Source organism: Oncorhynchus clarkii, chromosome 9 (genome assembly GCF_045791955.1).
Source record: "Oncorhynchus clarkii lewisi isolate Uvic-CL-2024 chromosome 9, UVic_Ocla_1.0, whole genome shotgun sequence".
NCBI classification, from domain to species: domain Eukaryota; kingdom Metazoa; phylum Chordata; class Actinopteri; order Salmoniformes; family Salmonidae; genus Oncorhynchus; species Oncorhynchus clarkii.
This window is the reverse complement of record NC_092155.1, coordinates 39,997,435-40,011,166: the sequence shown is the minus strand read 5'-3', so window position 1 is coordinate 40,011,166 and position 13,732 is coordinate 39,997,435. Positions and strand designations below refer to the sequence as shown.

The 13,732-nt window shown below is 46.5% G+C and overlaps 1 protein-coding gene across 1 annotated transcript in view; it reads left to right on the top strand.

The window, feature by feature from the left end:
• Positions 1–13,732, top strand: part of LOC139416288 (cadherin-4-like) — a 368,240-nt gene that overhangs the window by 265,678 nt on the left and 88,830 nt on the right. Inside the window, exon 4 of the mRNA XM_071164766.1 lies at positions 1,333–1,559. Within this exon, the coding sequence (XP_071020867.1) occupies positions 1,333–1,559 (227 nt within the window). The remainder of the gene's footprint in view (positions 1–1,332; positions 1,560–13,732) is intronic.

Genomic DNA, 13,732 nt, shown 5'->3' with positions numbered 1-13,732 from the left:
GTGTAATTAGTGAAACTGGATATAGACACCTCTCTCTCTCTCTCTCTCTCTCTCTCGCTCTCTCTCTATATTTATCATTAACTCTTTAACAGACAGCTGAACTGGGCAGTGGACCTAATTTTGACAACCGACCTTAAATGAAAGATATTCATTTTGTTTGGCATAATGTATCATCAACCAATGCCATTTACTAAAATGGTCATGTGGTTTTCATTGTCGGACTCACATCTTTCTTTAAACACCCATTCAAAGATGGTTGTAAAACCAGGAAGTGAGTGTGAGCAAAACCAAACCTAAGTTATCGCACATTTTTTTGTGTGCTAATTTTGTGTACAATTTCAAATGAGAGGGTTGTAGAATTGTGTCGACCTCTAAAACATCACTTGTGCGGCCTATACTGAGGCTAAATACACATTTTGCAGGGTTAACATGGATCTGAACAGGACTTGGTGATCCGGGTCATTTCATATCACATTCTCTGACCACTGTGTTGTATTTGTAATGAAGAGAATGGGTGCGTGAGAGTGCTTATTTGCCTTGTATGCGTGGTGCTTTGCCCAAGACCTTATAGGCCTGTCCATTAAATTGTCATTTTTGTATCTTGGTCTTTATTTGTACAGTATGTCTGTGTTCTGATTCTTTAAGTCTCTGTTGTATAGTATGCTATAGCTATAATTGCCTATTCTCCTTTCTCAGATATCTTTCTTCTGAATGTACTTATATAGTTGTATTCGAGCTTTTGGGTTTTGACCAGATGCTATATGTTCTATAAGTGCGAATGCGCTTTACAGTATACTAGCTTATTCTCCTCTCTCCGACAGAGACGTTGAGACGGCAACACACAGCCCATCTCATTCTCTCCTTTATTTCCACCCTGTTCCTTTAGAAAGGTTGTGACATTATCAGGGATATTTCTCCAAACTTCATTTCCGGGTAGAAGTCCACAGAGAGACCGGCAGGCAGATGATGTATGCAGGCGTGAAGAGACAACATCAAACAGCTCAAGTGCAAAATACCACACTGCTGTATTCATAACCTTTCAATGGAATACGAACCGTATCCACCACCATGGTCATTCACGTATGATAATGTGAACCATGTATTGGTAGTATTAACATGTATTGGTAGTATTAACATGTATTGGTAGTATTATCCAGTCGTAACTATGCATGAATTACATATCTCTCTCTCTCTCTCTCTCTCTCTCTCTCTCTCTCTCTCTCTCTCTCTCTCTCTCTCTCTCTCTCTCTCTCTCTCTCTCTCTCTCTCTCTCTCTCTCTCTCTCTCTCTCTCTCTCTCTCTCTCTCTCTCTCTCTCTCTCTCTCTCTCTAGTGTGGTTTGATGACTGTATGGAGAACGAGGGGGTGGTCTTTCAGAGCGGTGACGCCAGGTTCAGCGTTGGGACCGATGGGTCCATCTATACCCAGAGAGAGGTGGCAGGCCTGAGCGGACCGGTCCAGTTCACGGTCACTGCCAGCGGTCCACACACACACGTGTGGGAGACAACGGTCAAACTGGCCCTGATGGGGCAACCCACACCCTCACCGCCGGGCAATCAGGTAAGAATATCATTCTGTTCATACACACACCTGCACGTAAGTGCATACTCACGTCACACGCACACACACAACTGCACGTAACTGCATACTCACGTCACACACACACACCTGCACGTAAGTGCATACTCACGTCACACCTACACACACACACACACCTGCACGTAAGTGCATACTCGCGTCACACCTACACACCCACTCTCGCACACCTTTGAAGCGTATCTCCCCAAAGTACTCTAGAACCCTACCTAGAAAACCACCAACTCCCATCCTCAGGTTTCAGTCAGCGATCAGCTCAGTGTGATCTCCCTTACTCCCTTATCTTCTGCTGGGGTCTGGATAGCAACTAACAACTGAGTGGTATGATCATCACACTCTCAAAGGGGAGGAGTACTGTACTCACCCGTAAGCTGTTATTGGAAAACATCCGTCCGTTCGCCCGTCTGTCTGTCCCTCCCTGTCCCCGGTTGCCAAATGCCTGGCTTTCCCTGACAGTGCTAAAGACCAGGTAGACAGCAGAGCTCTGACTACAGCGCGTCGCCTCATCTCATGTGATCGTCAGTGCCCGCCTAGAAGAAGGCAGCAGTGCTGCTAATGTTAAACCACATTCAGTAACGACAACGCACACTACTTTTATGGGGGCTGTGCCGATAGAAGGCATCCAGCCACCCAGATCAATTCCAGCCGAGACGGAGTGATCGCCTACAGCCTTAATGTCGGACAGCACTCACACTTGGTCTCAGTTAGTCTGTAAATGCATTGTGGGATTGAATCTCTTCTGGAAAGAATATATTGGGTGCCAGGGATGACTGTGTTCCTGGGTCAAGGGACTTGTGTGATACATTGTTAAGACTTATACCCCCTAGTGTTATACTCAGCTGGCCCCTCCCGGGAGTTTGTGTTAAACGCACTACGACAAAGTTTCTTTGTGTACTTGGGAGTATGGCTAGACGGTACACTGTCCTTCTCTCAGCCCATATCATAGCTGCAGGCTTACGTTAAATCTAGACTTGGTTTCCTCTCTCCTCTTTCACCCCAGCTGCCAAACTAACCCTGATTCAGATGACCATCCTACCCATGCTAAATCACGGAGATGTAACTTATAGATCGGCAGGTAAGTGGTGCTCTCCAGCGGCTAGATGTTCTTTACCATTGGGCCATCAGATTTGCCACCAATGCTCCTTATAGGACATATTGCTGCAATCTATACTCCTCTGTAAACTGTCCATCTCTGTATACCCGACACAAGACCCATGGGTTGATGCTTATTTATAAAACGCTCTTAGGCCTCCCTCCCAACTGCAAACCTCTTTCCCACACATACAGCACCCATTCTGTCATTTGCATTCTGTTAAAGGTCCCCGAAGCGCACACATCCCTGGGTCGCTCCTCTTTTCAGTTCGCTGCAGCTAGCGACTGGAAGGAGCTACAAACAAAACACTCAAACTGGACAATCATGGACACTCTTACTGACACGTTGCCGGGATTTATTGCTGTCTCTACCGTTTTGCCCTTCGTGCTTGTTTTCCATGCCTGACAATGTTTGTACCATGTTTGTGCTGCTACCATTTTGTATTGCTGCCATGTTGCGTTGTTGTCTTAGGTCCCTCCTTATGTAGTGTTGGGGTGTCTCTCTTGTCGTGATGTGTTTTTTGTCCAGTTTTTAAAAATAAAAATACATCTTATCCCAGCCCCCGTCTCCATCGGAGGCCCTTTGCCTCTTGGTAGGCTGTCAATGTAAATAAAACATATTGAAAAAATGTGTGTTCTGTGTCAGTGTATCTGTGTGTGTGTGTTTGTTTGCTGTCTGTCCAGTGTCTGTCCAGTGTGTGAAAGCATGTCTCATTGTCTCTGAGGGTGTTTCTTAACGTGTGCTATGTATTGGTATGCCCGTGCCTGTGCCCCAATGTATATCTTTCTCCGTGTTAGCCTCACTTGCACAAACATGGCAAACCGGGAAGACACGGACAAGTCCTATAATAGTAGCTCAAACCTGGCAACCCAGGAATGAACTGAGTAGTCCTATAATATTGTCTGAATCCAGGAATACACTGAGTGTCTCAAACCTGGCAACCCAGGAATGAACTATAATGGTGTCTCAAACCTGGCAACCCGTGCGGGAGACTGAGTAGACCTATATTAGTAGTCCTATGATTTATTTACTGAGGGTAGCATACAGCCCCGGAAGGAGGATAAAAATACCCACAACTGATTTCACTCTGCTGCCTATACAGAGACTGTCACACATAGTCATCCTGGACTTTCACCAGGGCACTGGGTTCATGAGGGCTTGGCATGGCCTTCATCTCAACCCTTTAGGTTAGAAGTGAAGGCTATTCGAGGAGTGGAAGGTTAGGATGGTAGGAAACAGCATATATTAACAAAGTTAGAGTGACTCTACTGTAGCTTTGAGCTAAGACTTTGAGTCTAAGACTCGTCATTGGCCCGTTCCATCTCTCTCCCTGAACCCCAATGATCCATTCCAGCATCTAATCAGCATTTAATCAGTGCAGTGATTCTCATGTCTCCCTGCCACCTGGTACTAAATGTCCTACTGGAGCCGAGAGTGGTAGGGGTGGCCAGGGCACTCTGACATTGCTTAGATAGGGATCACAGGATCAGCCAAAATTCTCCCTGTCCAGAACAGACCATGTGCCACTCAGTTCTCTGCCATCAAACTGATCCACCAAGAGAACCTCTTACTGTGGGCAGCCAAGATGGAGTCAGACCATGGCTGCAGTACTATGTGACGAGAGTGTGTTGGGTCCAAGGGAGTGTGTGTGAAGCCAAGTGTGTGTGCGAGTGCTCATGGAACTCAGGCAGCGTCACACCCAAATCCCACTGGGTTCACGGACTTTGCGGCAGCGATAGCCAGTCGAACCAAAGAGCAGGTCTTAGACCCGAAGCAACTACTCCATTGTTTGTCTATGACACATTCATGCTTATGAAGTCCGATACGGAAGAGGGAGGAGAATGGAGTTGGGTCAGACCATTCTACTACAGCTGTAGTAATACAAATTGCTATACAGACATAGAAAACAACAAGGACGCACGAACACAATGTGAAAATGGCTTTTTGTGGTGCTCTGCTCTGTGGAGTAATAACATCCAGATGTGTGTTTTGCCAGGGGCTGACTGATATCAAAGTGTACCGGCCGGGGTGCGAGCGGAGGCTCGGGAGGGTAGGGGAAGGCCGGGATAGGAGCCAGCTGGCTGGTTTCTGGTGGCACCGGAGCTGGGCGCCGCTTCCATTTCACACTCACTGACTCCTGTTCACACAGTGTGTGTGTGTGTGTGTACGTGTGAGAGAGAATGTGTGTTTGTTTCTGTGCTAAAGGGATTATGTAGGATCATGTGAATATTAAGTGTGTGTTTTAGTGTACACTTCTGGTTGTGGATAGAGTGTGTGCGTATGTGCGCGCAGGCGTCAGTTCCTGCGTGTGTGTATGTGCGTGCGTGCATGCGTGTGTCTCTTTGTGTGTCTGTGTGTCTTTTCTCTGTGTGTCTTGTCTCTGTGTGCGTGTGGGCTAGAGAAAGGAAGAACGTATGTTGAAAGTCTGTTGACTCTATTAAGCTGCTGTTCGGAAACTGAGTCTACGTCTGGCTCGGCTCTCTTCCTCTCCTCCTCTGCCATTCTTCTGTTCCAACAGTGGATGGAGGGAGTGTTGTTTCATTTGCTGCAGAGGAGAGCTGGCATTTCTGTGTTAACACTTAATCAACAGTGAGTTGAACATTGTGGTCTCCGTGGTCTTGTTGTCTGGGATCGTAGTGGTACACTGTTAATTTAACATTCGAAGTGTTGTTGTCCGTTAGTTTAGTCCAATTACAGAAAGGGTGGTAAGGTTAGGGGAAAATTATAAAAATATATACAGTTTAAGTCGTAGGTTTACATACACCTTAGACAAATACATTTAAACTCAGTTTTTCACAATTCCTGACATTTAATCCTAGTAAACAATCCCTCTCTTAGGTCAGTTAGGATCATCACCTTTATTTTAAGAATGTGAAATGTCAGAATAATAGTAGAGAGAAGGATTTGGGTTTATTTGAGGTTTATTTCTTTCATCACATTCCCAGTGGGTCAGAAGTTCACATACACTCAATTAGTATTTGGTAACATTGCCTTTAAATTGTTTAACTTTTGTCAAATGTTTTGGGTAGCCTTCCACAAGCTTCTCACAATAAGTTGGGTGAATTTTGGCCCATTCCTCCTGACAGAGCAGCTGTAACTGAGTCAGGATTGTAGGCCTCCTTGCTCGCACACGTTTTTTCAGTTCTGCCCAAAAATGTTCTATAGGATTGAGGTCGGGGCTTTGTGATGGCCACTCCAATACCTTGACTTTGTTGTCCTTAAGCCATTTTGCCACAACTTTGGAAGTATGCTTGGGGTCATTGTCCATTTGGAAGACCCATTTTCAACCAAGCTTTAACTTCCTGACTGATGTCTTGAGATGTTGCTTCAATATATCCACATAATTTGAATTCCTTGTGATGCCGTCTATTTTGTGAAGTGCACCAGTCCCCCCTGCAGCAAAGCACACCCACAACTTGATGCTGCCACCCCCATGTTTCACGGTTGGGGTGGTGTTCTTCGGCTTACAAGCCTCCCCCTTTTTCCTCCAAACATAACGATGGTCATTATGGCCAAACAGTTCTATTTTTGTTTCATCAGACCAGAGGACATTTCTCCCAAAAGTACGATATTTGTCCCCATGTGCAGTTGCAAACCGTAGTCTGGCTTTTTTATGGCAGTTTTGGAGCAGTGGCTTCTTCCTTGCTGAGCGGCCATTCAGGTTATGTCGATATAGGACTCATTTTACTGTGGATACTTTTTTACCCGTTTCCTCCAGCATCTTCACATGGTCCTTTGCTGTTGTTCTGGGATTGATTCGCACTTTTCGCACCAAAGTACGTTCATCTCTAGGAGACAGAATGCATCTCCTTCCTGAGAGGTATGACGGCTGCGTGGTCCCATGGTGTTTATACTTGCGTACTATTGTTTGTACAGATGAACGTGGAACCTTCAGGCATTTGGAAATTGCTCCCAAGGATGAACCAGACTTGTGGAGGTCTACAACTTGTTTTCAGAGGTCTTGGCTGATTTCTTTTGATTTCCCCATGATGTCATGTATAACTCAGGCACTGAGTTTGAAGGTAGGCCTTGAAATACATCTACAGGTACACATCCAATAGACTCAAATGATGTCAATTAGCCTATCAGAAGCTTCTAAAGCCATGACGTTATTTTCTGGAATTTTTCCAAGCTGTTTAAAGGCACAGTCAACTTAGTGTATGTAAACTTCTGACCCACTAGAATTGTGATACAGTGATTTATAAGTGAAATAATCCGATCTGTAAAAAATTGTTGGAAAAATGACTTGTTTCATGCACAAAGTAGATGTCCCAACCGACTTGCCAAAACTATAGTTTGTTAACAAGAAATTTGTGGAGTGGTTGAAAAATGAGTTTTAATGACTACAACCTAAGTGTATGTAAACTTCCCACTTCAACTGTATATTTACCACCCAAATATGGGGGATTGGAAATCATGCAGACAATTACATTGATGGAAGCTACAATCTATCTGCAGTATTAAAGCTGATCAACCCACTAATATATATATATATATATATATATATATATATATATATTAGTGGGTTGATCAGCTTTATACATACACACACACACACAGTATATATAATTCTACATTCAGTTATTTAATGCTTAGACCAGTGCAACCAGACAATGACAGTCCTTTTAGCTGTGTGATGATGTTAGCCTCCAAGCTATAGGAATAATGGTGAAATCCTGAGTTTGCCCCTTGTTCGATATTTGACAATCTAACACAATCCTATCTAGTCGTCCACTGTCTCGGTGTTGTCTGCCTGTGTGTGTGCATGTGTGTTCGTTCACATAGTCGTCTGTGTTATTTCTGAGTTATCAATGTGTGTCAGCAGGCTGCGGCCAGAATTCCAGTACACTACCACAGCTGGAGAACAGCTTGGCCAGAGTCCCTTAGGCAACAATGGGCCACAGCTCATCTCTCCCTCTCTCGCTCTTGCTCTCTTTCTATGTCTCCTGCGCTCTCTGCCTCTCACTTCTCTCTCTGTGCCCCTCACTCACCAGTGGTCCACATGTACCTGTTAGGATCTGCAGATGAAAGGATTTGGAGCATAACTTATTTAGACAGGGAGGTCACCTCTGCTTCTCAATATACCCCCCCCCCCCCCCTCCTCCCCACCTATCTCTAGTCTCCTCGACTCCCTGTCTCCCTTCCCCATCCAACCCCTAACACCCCCGGAACCCCTCCTCCCTCCCCTCCCTAGTCCCCCCCACCGTGGCACTCTGAACTGGGGGAGCCAGCCCCTGCAATCAGGCACACTAAGCCCTCCTCCCGATGAGAAATAGAAGACATTTGTCCAGAGCCCAGCGTACATCTGTCGACCCTCTCCGTCTGACTAATCTAGTTTGGATCCATGTACCGTGGCTGGAGAACACACGCGTGTTTGACTTGGCACTGGGTGCTGGGGGGAGAGAGAGGTGTCCCCCTGAACATACACCATGGGGATCTGGTTCAGGCAACATGGCACATGATGACACATGATGACACATGATGGAACATGTCACATGGGTGTTTGGAAGGGTAGACTGTGCCTGGCACAGGAGAGGAGAAGAATGGTTGGATTAGATGATTTCTGGATCATGAGGACTTAGAAAAGCAAAGACAGAGCTGTCTGTATGAGGAGCTGCAGCTCCCCTAGTGGCAGAGAGATGAAGTGCACCCACTATCTTCATTCATTCCCCTGTAAACAGGACATGGTAATCATTTGAGCTGAAATCTATGAGTCACCAAGGGAAGCATGGACTTTAAGATCGACTGCCACATTCACAACTCCAAAAAGTTTGGACAATATTGGAAACATCAAACGTTCTAAACTCAAAATTTGACAAATGATATTTGACAAGCAAATGACAGAGCCCAAACATGTCTCTACCCTCTCTCCCTCCATCATGTTAGCCCTTAACCTTCTCACTCTCTTCTCCCCTCTTCTCCCTCTCTTCTCCCTCTCTCCTCCCTTCTTCTCCCCTCTCCTCCCTTCTTCTCCCCTCTTCTCCCTCTCTTCTTCCTCTATTCTCCCCTCTTCCCCCATCTTCTCCCCTCTTCTCCTCTCTTCTCCCTCTCTTCTCCCTTCTTCTCCCCTCTTCTCACTCCCTTCTCACTCTCTTCTCCCCTCTTCTCCCTTCTTCTCCCCTCTTCCCACTCCTTTCCACCTGTCTATCCCATGCCCCCCAACTTCCTTCCTTCCTACCTTCCTTCCTTCCTTCCTTCCTAACTTCCTTCCTTCCTTCCTTCCTTCCTCCCTCCCTCCCTCCCTCCCTCCCTCCCTCCCTCCCTCCCTCCCTCCCTCCCTCCCTCCCTCCCTTCCTTCCTTCCTTCCTTCCTTCCTTCCCTCCCACCCGCCCAACGTTTACATGCCAACCTCTCCAACAGACAGGCTTCCTTTAATGCAGCTTGAAAAGCCTTCTCATGTACGTCCATCTAATGAATTCAATCTGAAAGCATTGTTTCCACTGGCAGGTACAGCCCAGCTTCGGAGGCAACCTGGCAGCGGGTTATACATGACGGGGGGGTTATAGACTGTGTGGAAAGTTCCACGGGGCGGTAATTAGAATAAACAGCTTGCGGTGCGTCAGAGCTCTCAACTTTCAGTGTGCCAAGAGAACCTTCTTTTATTCTTCTGTTCCTGCGTAGTTCCTGGGTTTCCCCTTGCATTTTAACTACCGAAACCGCAAGGCCACACATTAGAGAGAGGGGGAAGAGAGAGGGATGTTAGAGAGGGGAGGGAAGGTAAAATGAAATATTGGAACCGGTATTAAAACACAAGGCTTTTTATATGTAAATATATGGTGATTGGACCTGTCTCTCTTATACGAGGAGCGGAGTTTGTTCTCACATGCACACGCGCACGCGCACGCACACACACAATACGCTTATCTTACCTTGTGCCACTGCTCTCACCCGTTTAGCTGGAAATGTCTCTCATTCGCCTCCCTGCCATTGGAACAATAAGCAACATGAGAGCAGATGACTTGGGGAGACCTGGTGGAAATCTAAGGGACACCTGGGATAGAGCGTTAGCACTGCATCGTCCTCGCCCTCTGGCACGCTTAACCCGTCTCACGCTCCATCTACCTATTAGCATAGCACTCTGCAGCTTCTGATGAATTGCTATTACCACGACAAGCTGTAAGGATCAGCCAAAAGGGAGGAGAGAGGGGGAAAACAATAAGGAGGAGAGAGGGGGAAAACAATAAGGAGGAGAGAGGGGGGAAACAACAAGGAGGAGAGAGGGGGAAAACAATAAGGAGGAGAGAGGGGGAAAACAATAAGGAGGAGAGAGGGGGAAAACAATAAGGAGGAGAGAGGGGGAAAACAATAAGGAGGAGAGAGGGGGAAAACAATAAGGAGGAGAGAGGGGGAAAACAATAAGGAGGAGAGAGGGGGAAAACAATAAGGAGGAGAGAGGGGGAAAACAATAAGGAGGAGAGAGGGGGGAAACAATAAGGAGGAGAGAGGGGGAAAACAATAAGGAGAAGAGAGGGGGAAAACAATAAGGAGGAGAGAGGGGGAAAACAATAAGGAGGAGAGAGGGGGAAAACAATAAGGAGGAGAGAGGGGTAAAACAATAAGGAGGAGAGAGGGGGAAAACAATAAGGAGGAGAGAGGGGGAAAACAATAGGGAGGAGAGAGGGGGAAAACAATAAGGAGGAGAGAGGGGGAAAACAATAAGGAGGAGAGAGGGGGAAAACAATAAGGAGGAGAGAGGGGGAAAACAATAAGGAGGAGAGAGGGGGAAAACAATAGGGAGGAGAGAGGGGGAAAACAATAGGGAGGAGAGAGGGGGAAAACAATAAGGACGAGAGAGGGGGAAAACAATAAGAGGGGGAGAGAGATGGAGGGGGGGGGGTGAAAGGAGGGTTATAGAATGCGAGATTGAGAGGGGAGGAGCTAGAGGGCTGAGGGATGTGGGATGTGGTTGGGATGTGGTTGGAGGACGATTCTGACTGAACTTGCTGAACTCCGGACTTGTGTATTATAACCCGGAGGTTACACTGAAGCCCGGAGATACTGCATGTCAAATCTAACATGATTTCTCCATGTTAATACCAGAGTTCCCATAGCCACTGGGCATGCAGGATACAGTGTGTTCCTACTAGCAGAGCCTGGAGATGCTGGACTGATTCAAACTTTGTATTATTCATGTGGAGCTCGGACCATACAGGACACGACCCTGAGAATCTACATGTCTGCTTTTAGTCATACAGCAGGCAACAGATACACATACATACACACACATACACATACATACACATACATACATACACATACACATACATACATACACATACATACACATACATACATACACATACATACATACATACACATACATACATACATACATACACATACATACATACATACACATACATACATACACATACATACATACACATACATACACATACATACACATACATACATACACATACATACATACACATACATACACACACATACATACATACACATACATACACATACATACATACACATACATACATACATGCATACACATACATACATACACATACATACACATACATACATACACATACATACATACACATACATACATACATACACATACATACATACGTGTTATTTCTTACATTGGTACCCCAGGTCATCTTAGGTTTCATTACATACAGTCGAGAATAACTACTGAACATAAGAGCAGCGTCAACTCACCATCAGTATGACCAAGAATATGACTTTCGCGAAGCGGATCCTGTGTTCTGCCTTTCACCCAGGACAACGGAATGGATCCCAGCCGGCGACCCAAAAAAACGACTTCGTAAAAGGGGGAAACGGAGCGGTCTTCTGGTCAGACTCCGGAGACGGGCACATCATGCACCACTCCCTAGCATTCTTCTCGCCAATGTCCAGTCTCTTGACAACAAGGTTGATGAAATCCGAGCAAGGGTAGCATTCCAGAGGGACATCAGAGACTGTAACGTTCTTTGCTTCACGGAAACATGGCTCACTGGAGAGACACTATCGGAGTCGGTGCAGCCAGCTGGTTTCTCCACGCATCGCGCAGACAGAAACAAACATCTTTCTGGTAAGAAGAGGGGCGGGGCGTATGCTTCATGGTTAACGTGACGTGGTGTGATCATAACAACATACAGGAACTCAAGTCCTTCTGTTCACCTGATTTTAGAATTCCTCACAATCAAATGTCGACCGCATTATCTACCAAGGGAATTCTCTTCGATTATAATCACAGCCGTATATATATCCCAAGCAGACACATCGATGGCTCTGAACAAACTTTATTTGACTCTTTGCAAACTGGAATCCATTTATCCGGAGGCTGCATTCATTGTAGCTGGGGATTTTAACAAGGCTAATCTGAAAACAAGACTCCCTAAATTTTATCAGCATATCGATTGCGCAACCAGGGCTGGAAAAACCTTGGATCATTGCTATTCTAACTTCCGCGACGCATATAAGGCCCTGCCCCGCTCTCCTTTCGGAAAAGCTGACCACGACTCCATTTTGTTGATCCCTGCCTACAGACAGAAACTAAAACAAGAAGCTCCCGCGCTGAGGTCTGTTCAACGCTGGTCCGACCAATCTGATTCCACACTCCAAGACTGCTTCCATCACATGACTGGGATATGTTTCGTATTGCGTCAGACAACAACATTGACGAATACGCTGATTCGGTGAGCGAGTTCATTCGAACGTGCGTTGAAGATGTCGTTCACATAGCAATGATTAAAACATTCCCAAACCAGAAACCGTAGATTGATGGCAGCATTCACGTGAAACTGAAAGCGGGAACCACTGCTTTTAATCAGGGCAAGGTGACCGGAAACATGACCGAATACAAACAGTGTAGCTATTCCCTCCGCAAGGCAATCAAACAAGCTAAGCGTCAGTATAGAGACAAAGTAGAATCGCAATTCAACGGCTCAGACACAAGAGGTATGTGAAAGGGTCTACAGTCAATCACGGATTACAAAAAGAAAACCAGCCCCGTCACGGACCAGGATGTCTTGCTCCCAGGCAGACTAAATAACTTTTTTGCCCGCTTTGAGGACAATACAGTGCCACTAACATGGCCCGCAACCAAAACATGCGGACTCTCCTTCACTGCAGCCGAGGTGAGTAAAACATTTAAACGTGTTAACCCTCGCAAGGCTGCAGGCCCAGATGGCATCCCTAGCCGCGCCCTCAGAGCATGCGCAGACCAGCTGGCTGGTGTGTTTACGGACATATTCAATCAATCCTTATCCCAGTCTGCTGTTCCCACATGCTTCAAGAGGGCCACCATTGTTCCTGTTCCCAAGAAAGCTACGGTAACTGAGCTAAACGACTACCGCCCGTAGCGCTCACTTCTGTCATCATGAAGTGCTTTGAGAGACTAGTCAAGGACCATATCACCTCCACCCTACCTGACACCCTAGACCCACTCCAATTTGCTTACCGCCCAAATAGGTCCACAGACGATGCAATCTCAACCACACTGCACACTGCCCTAACCCATCTGGACAAGAGGAATACCTATGTGAGAATGCTGTTCATCGACTACAGCTCTGCATTTAACACCATAGTGCCCTCCAAGCTCGTGTGCAACTGGGTACTGGACTTCCTGACGGGCCGCCCCCAGGTGGTGAGGGTAGGCAACAACATTTCCACCCCGCTGATCCTCAACACTGGGGCCCCACAAGGGTGCGTTCTGAGCCCTCTCCTGTACTCCCTGTTCACCCACGACTGCGTGGCTACGCACGCCTCCAACTCAATCATCAAGTTTGCGGACGACACAACAGTGGTAGGCTTGATTACCAACAACGACGAGACGGCCTACAGGGAGGAGGTGAGGGCCCTCGGAGTGTGGTGTCAGGAAAATAACCTCACACTCAACGTCAACAAAACTAAGGAGATGATTGTGGACTTCAGGAAACAGCAGAGTGAACACCCCCCTATCCACATTGATGGAACAGCAGTGGAGAGGGTAGTAAGTTTTAAGTTCCTCGGCGTACACATCACAGACAAACTGAATTGGTCCACCCACACAGACAGCATCGTGAAGAAGGCGCAGCAG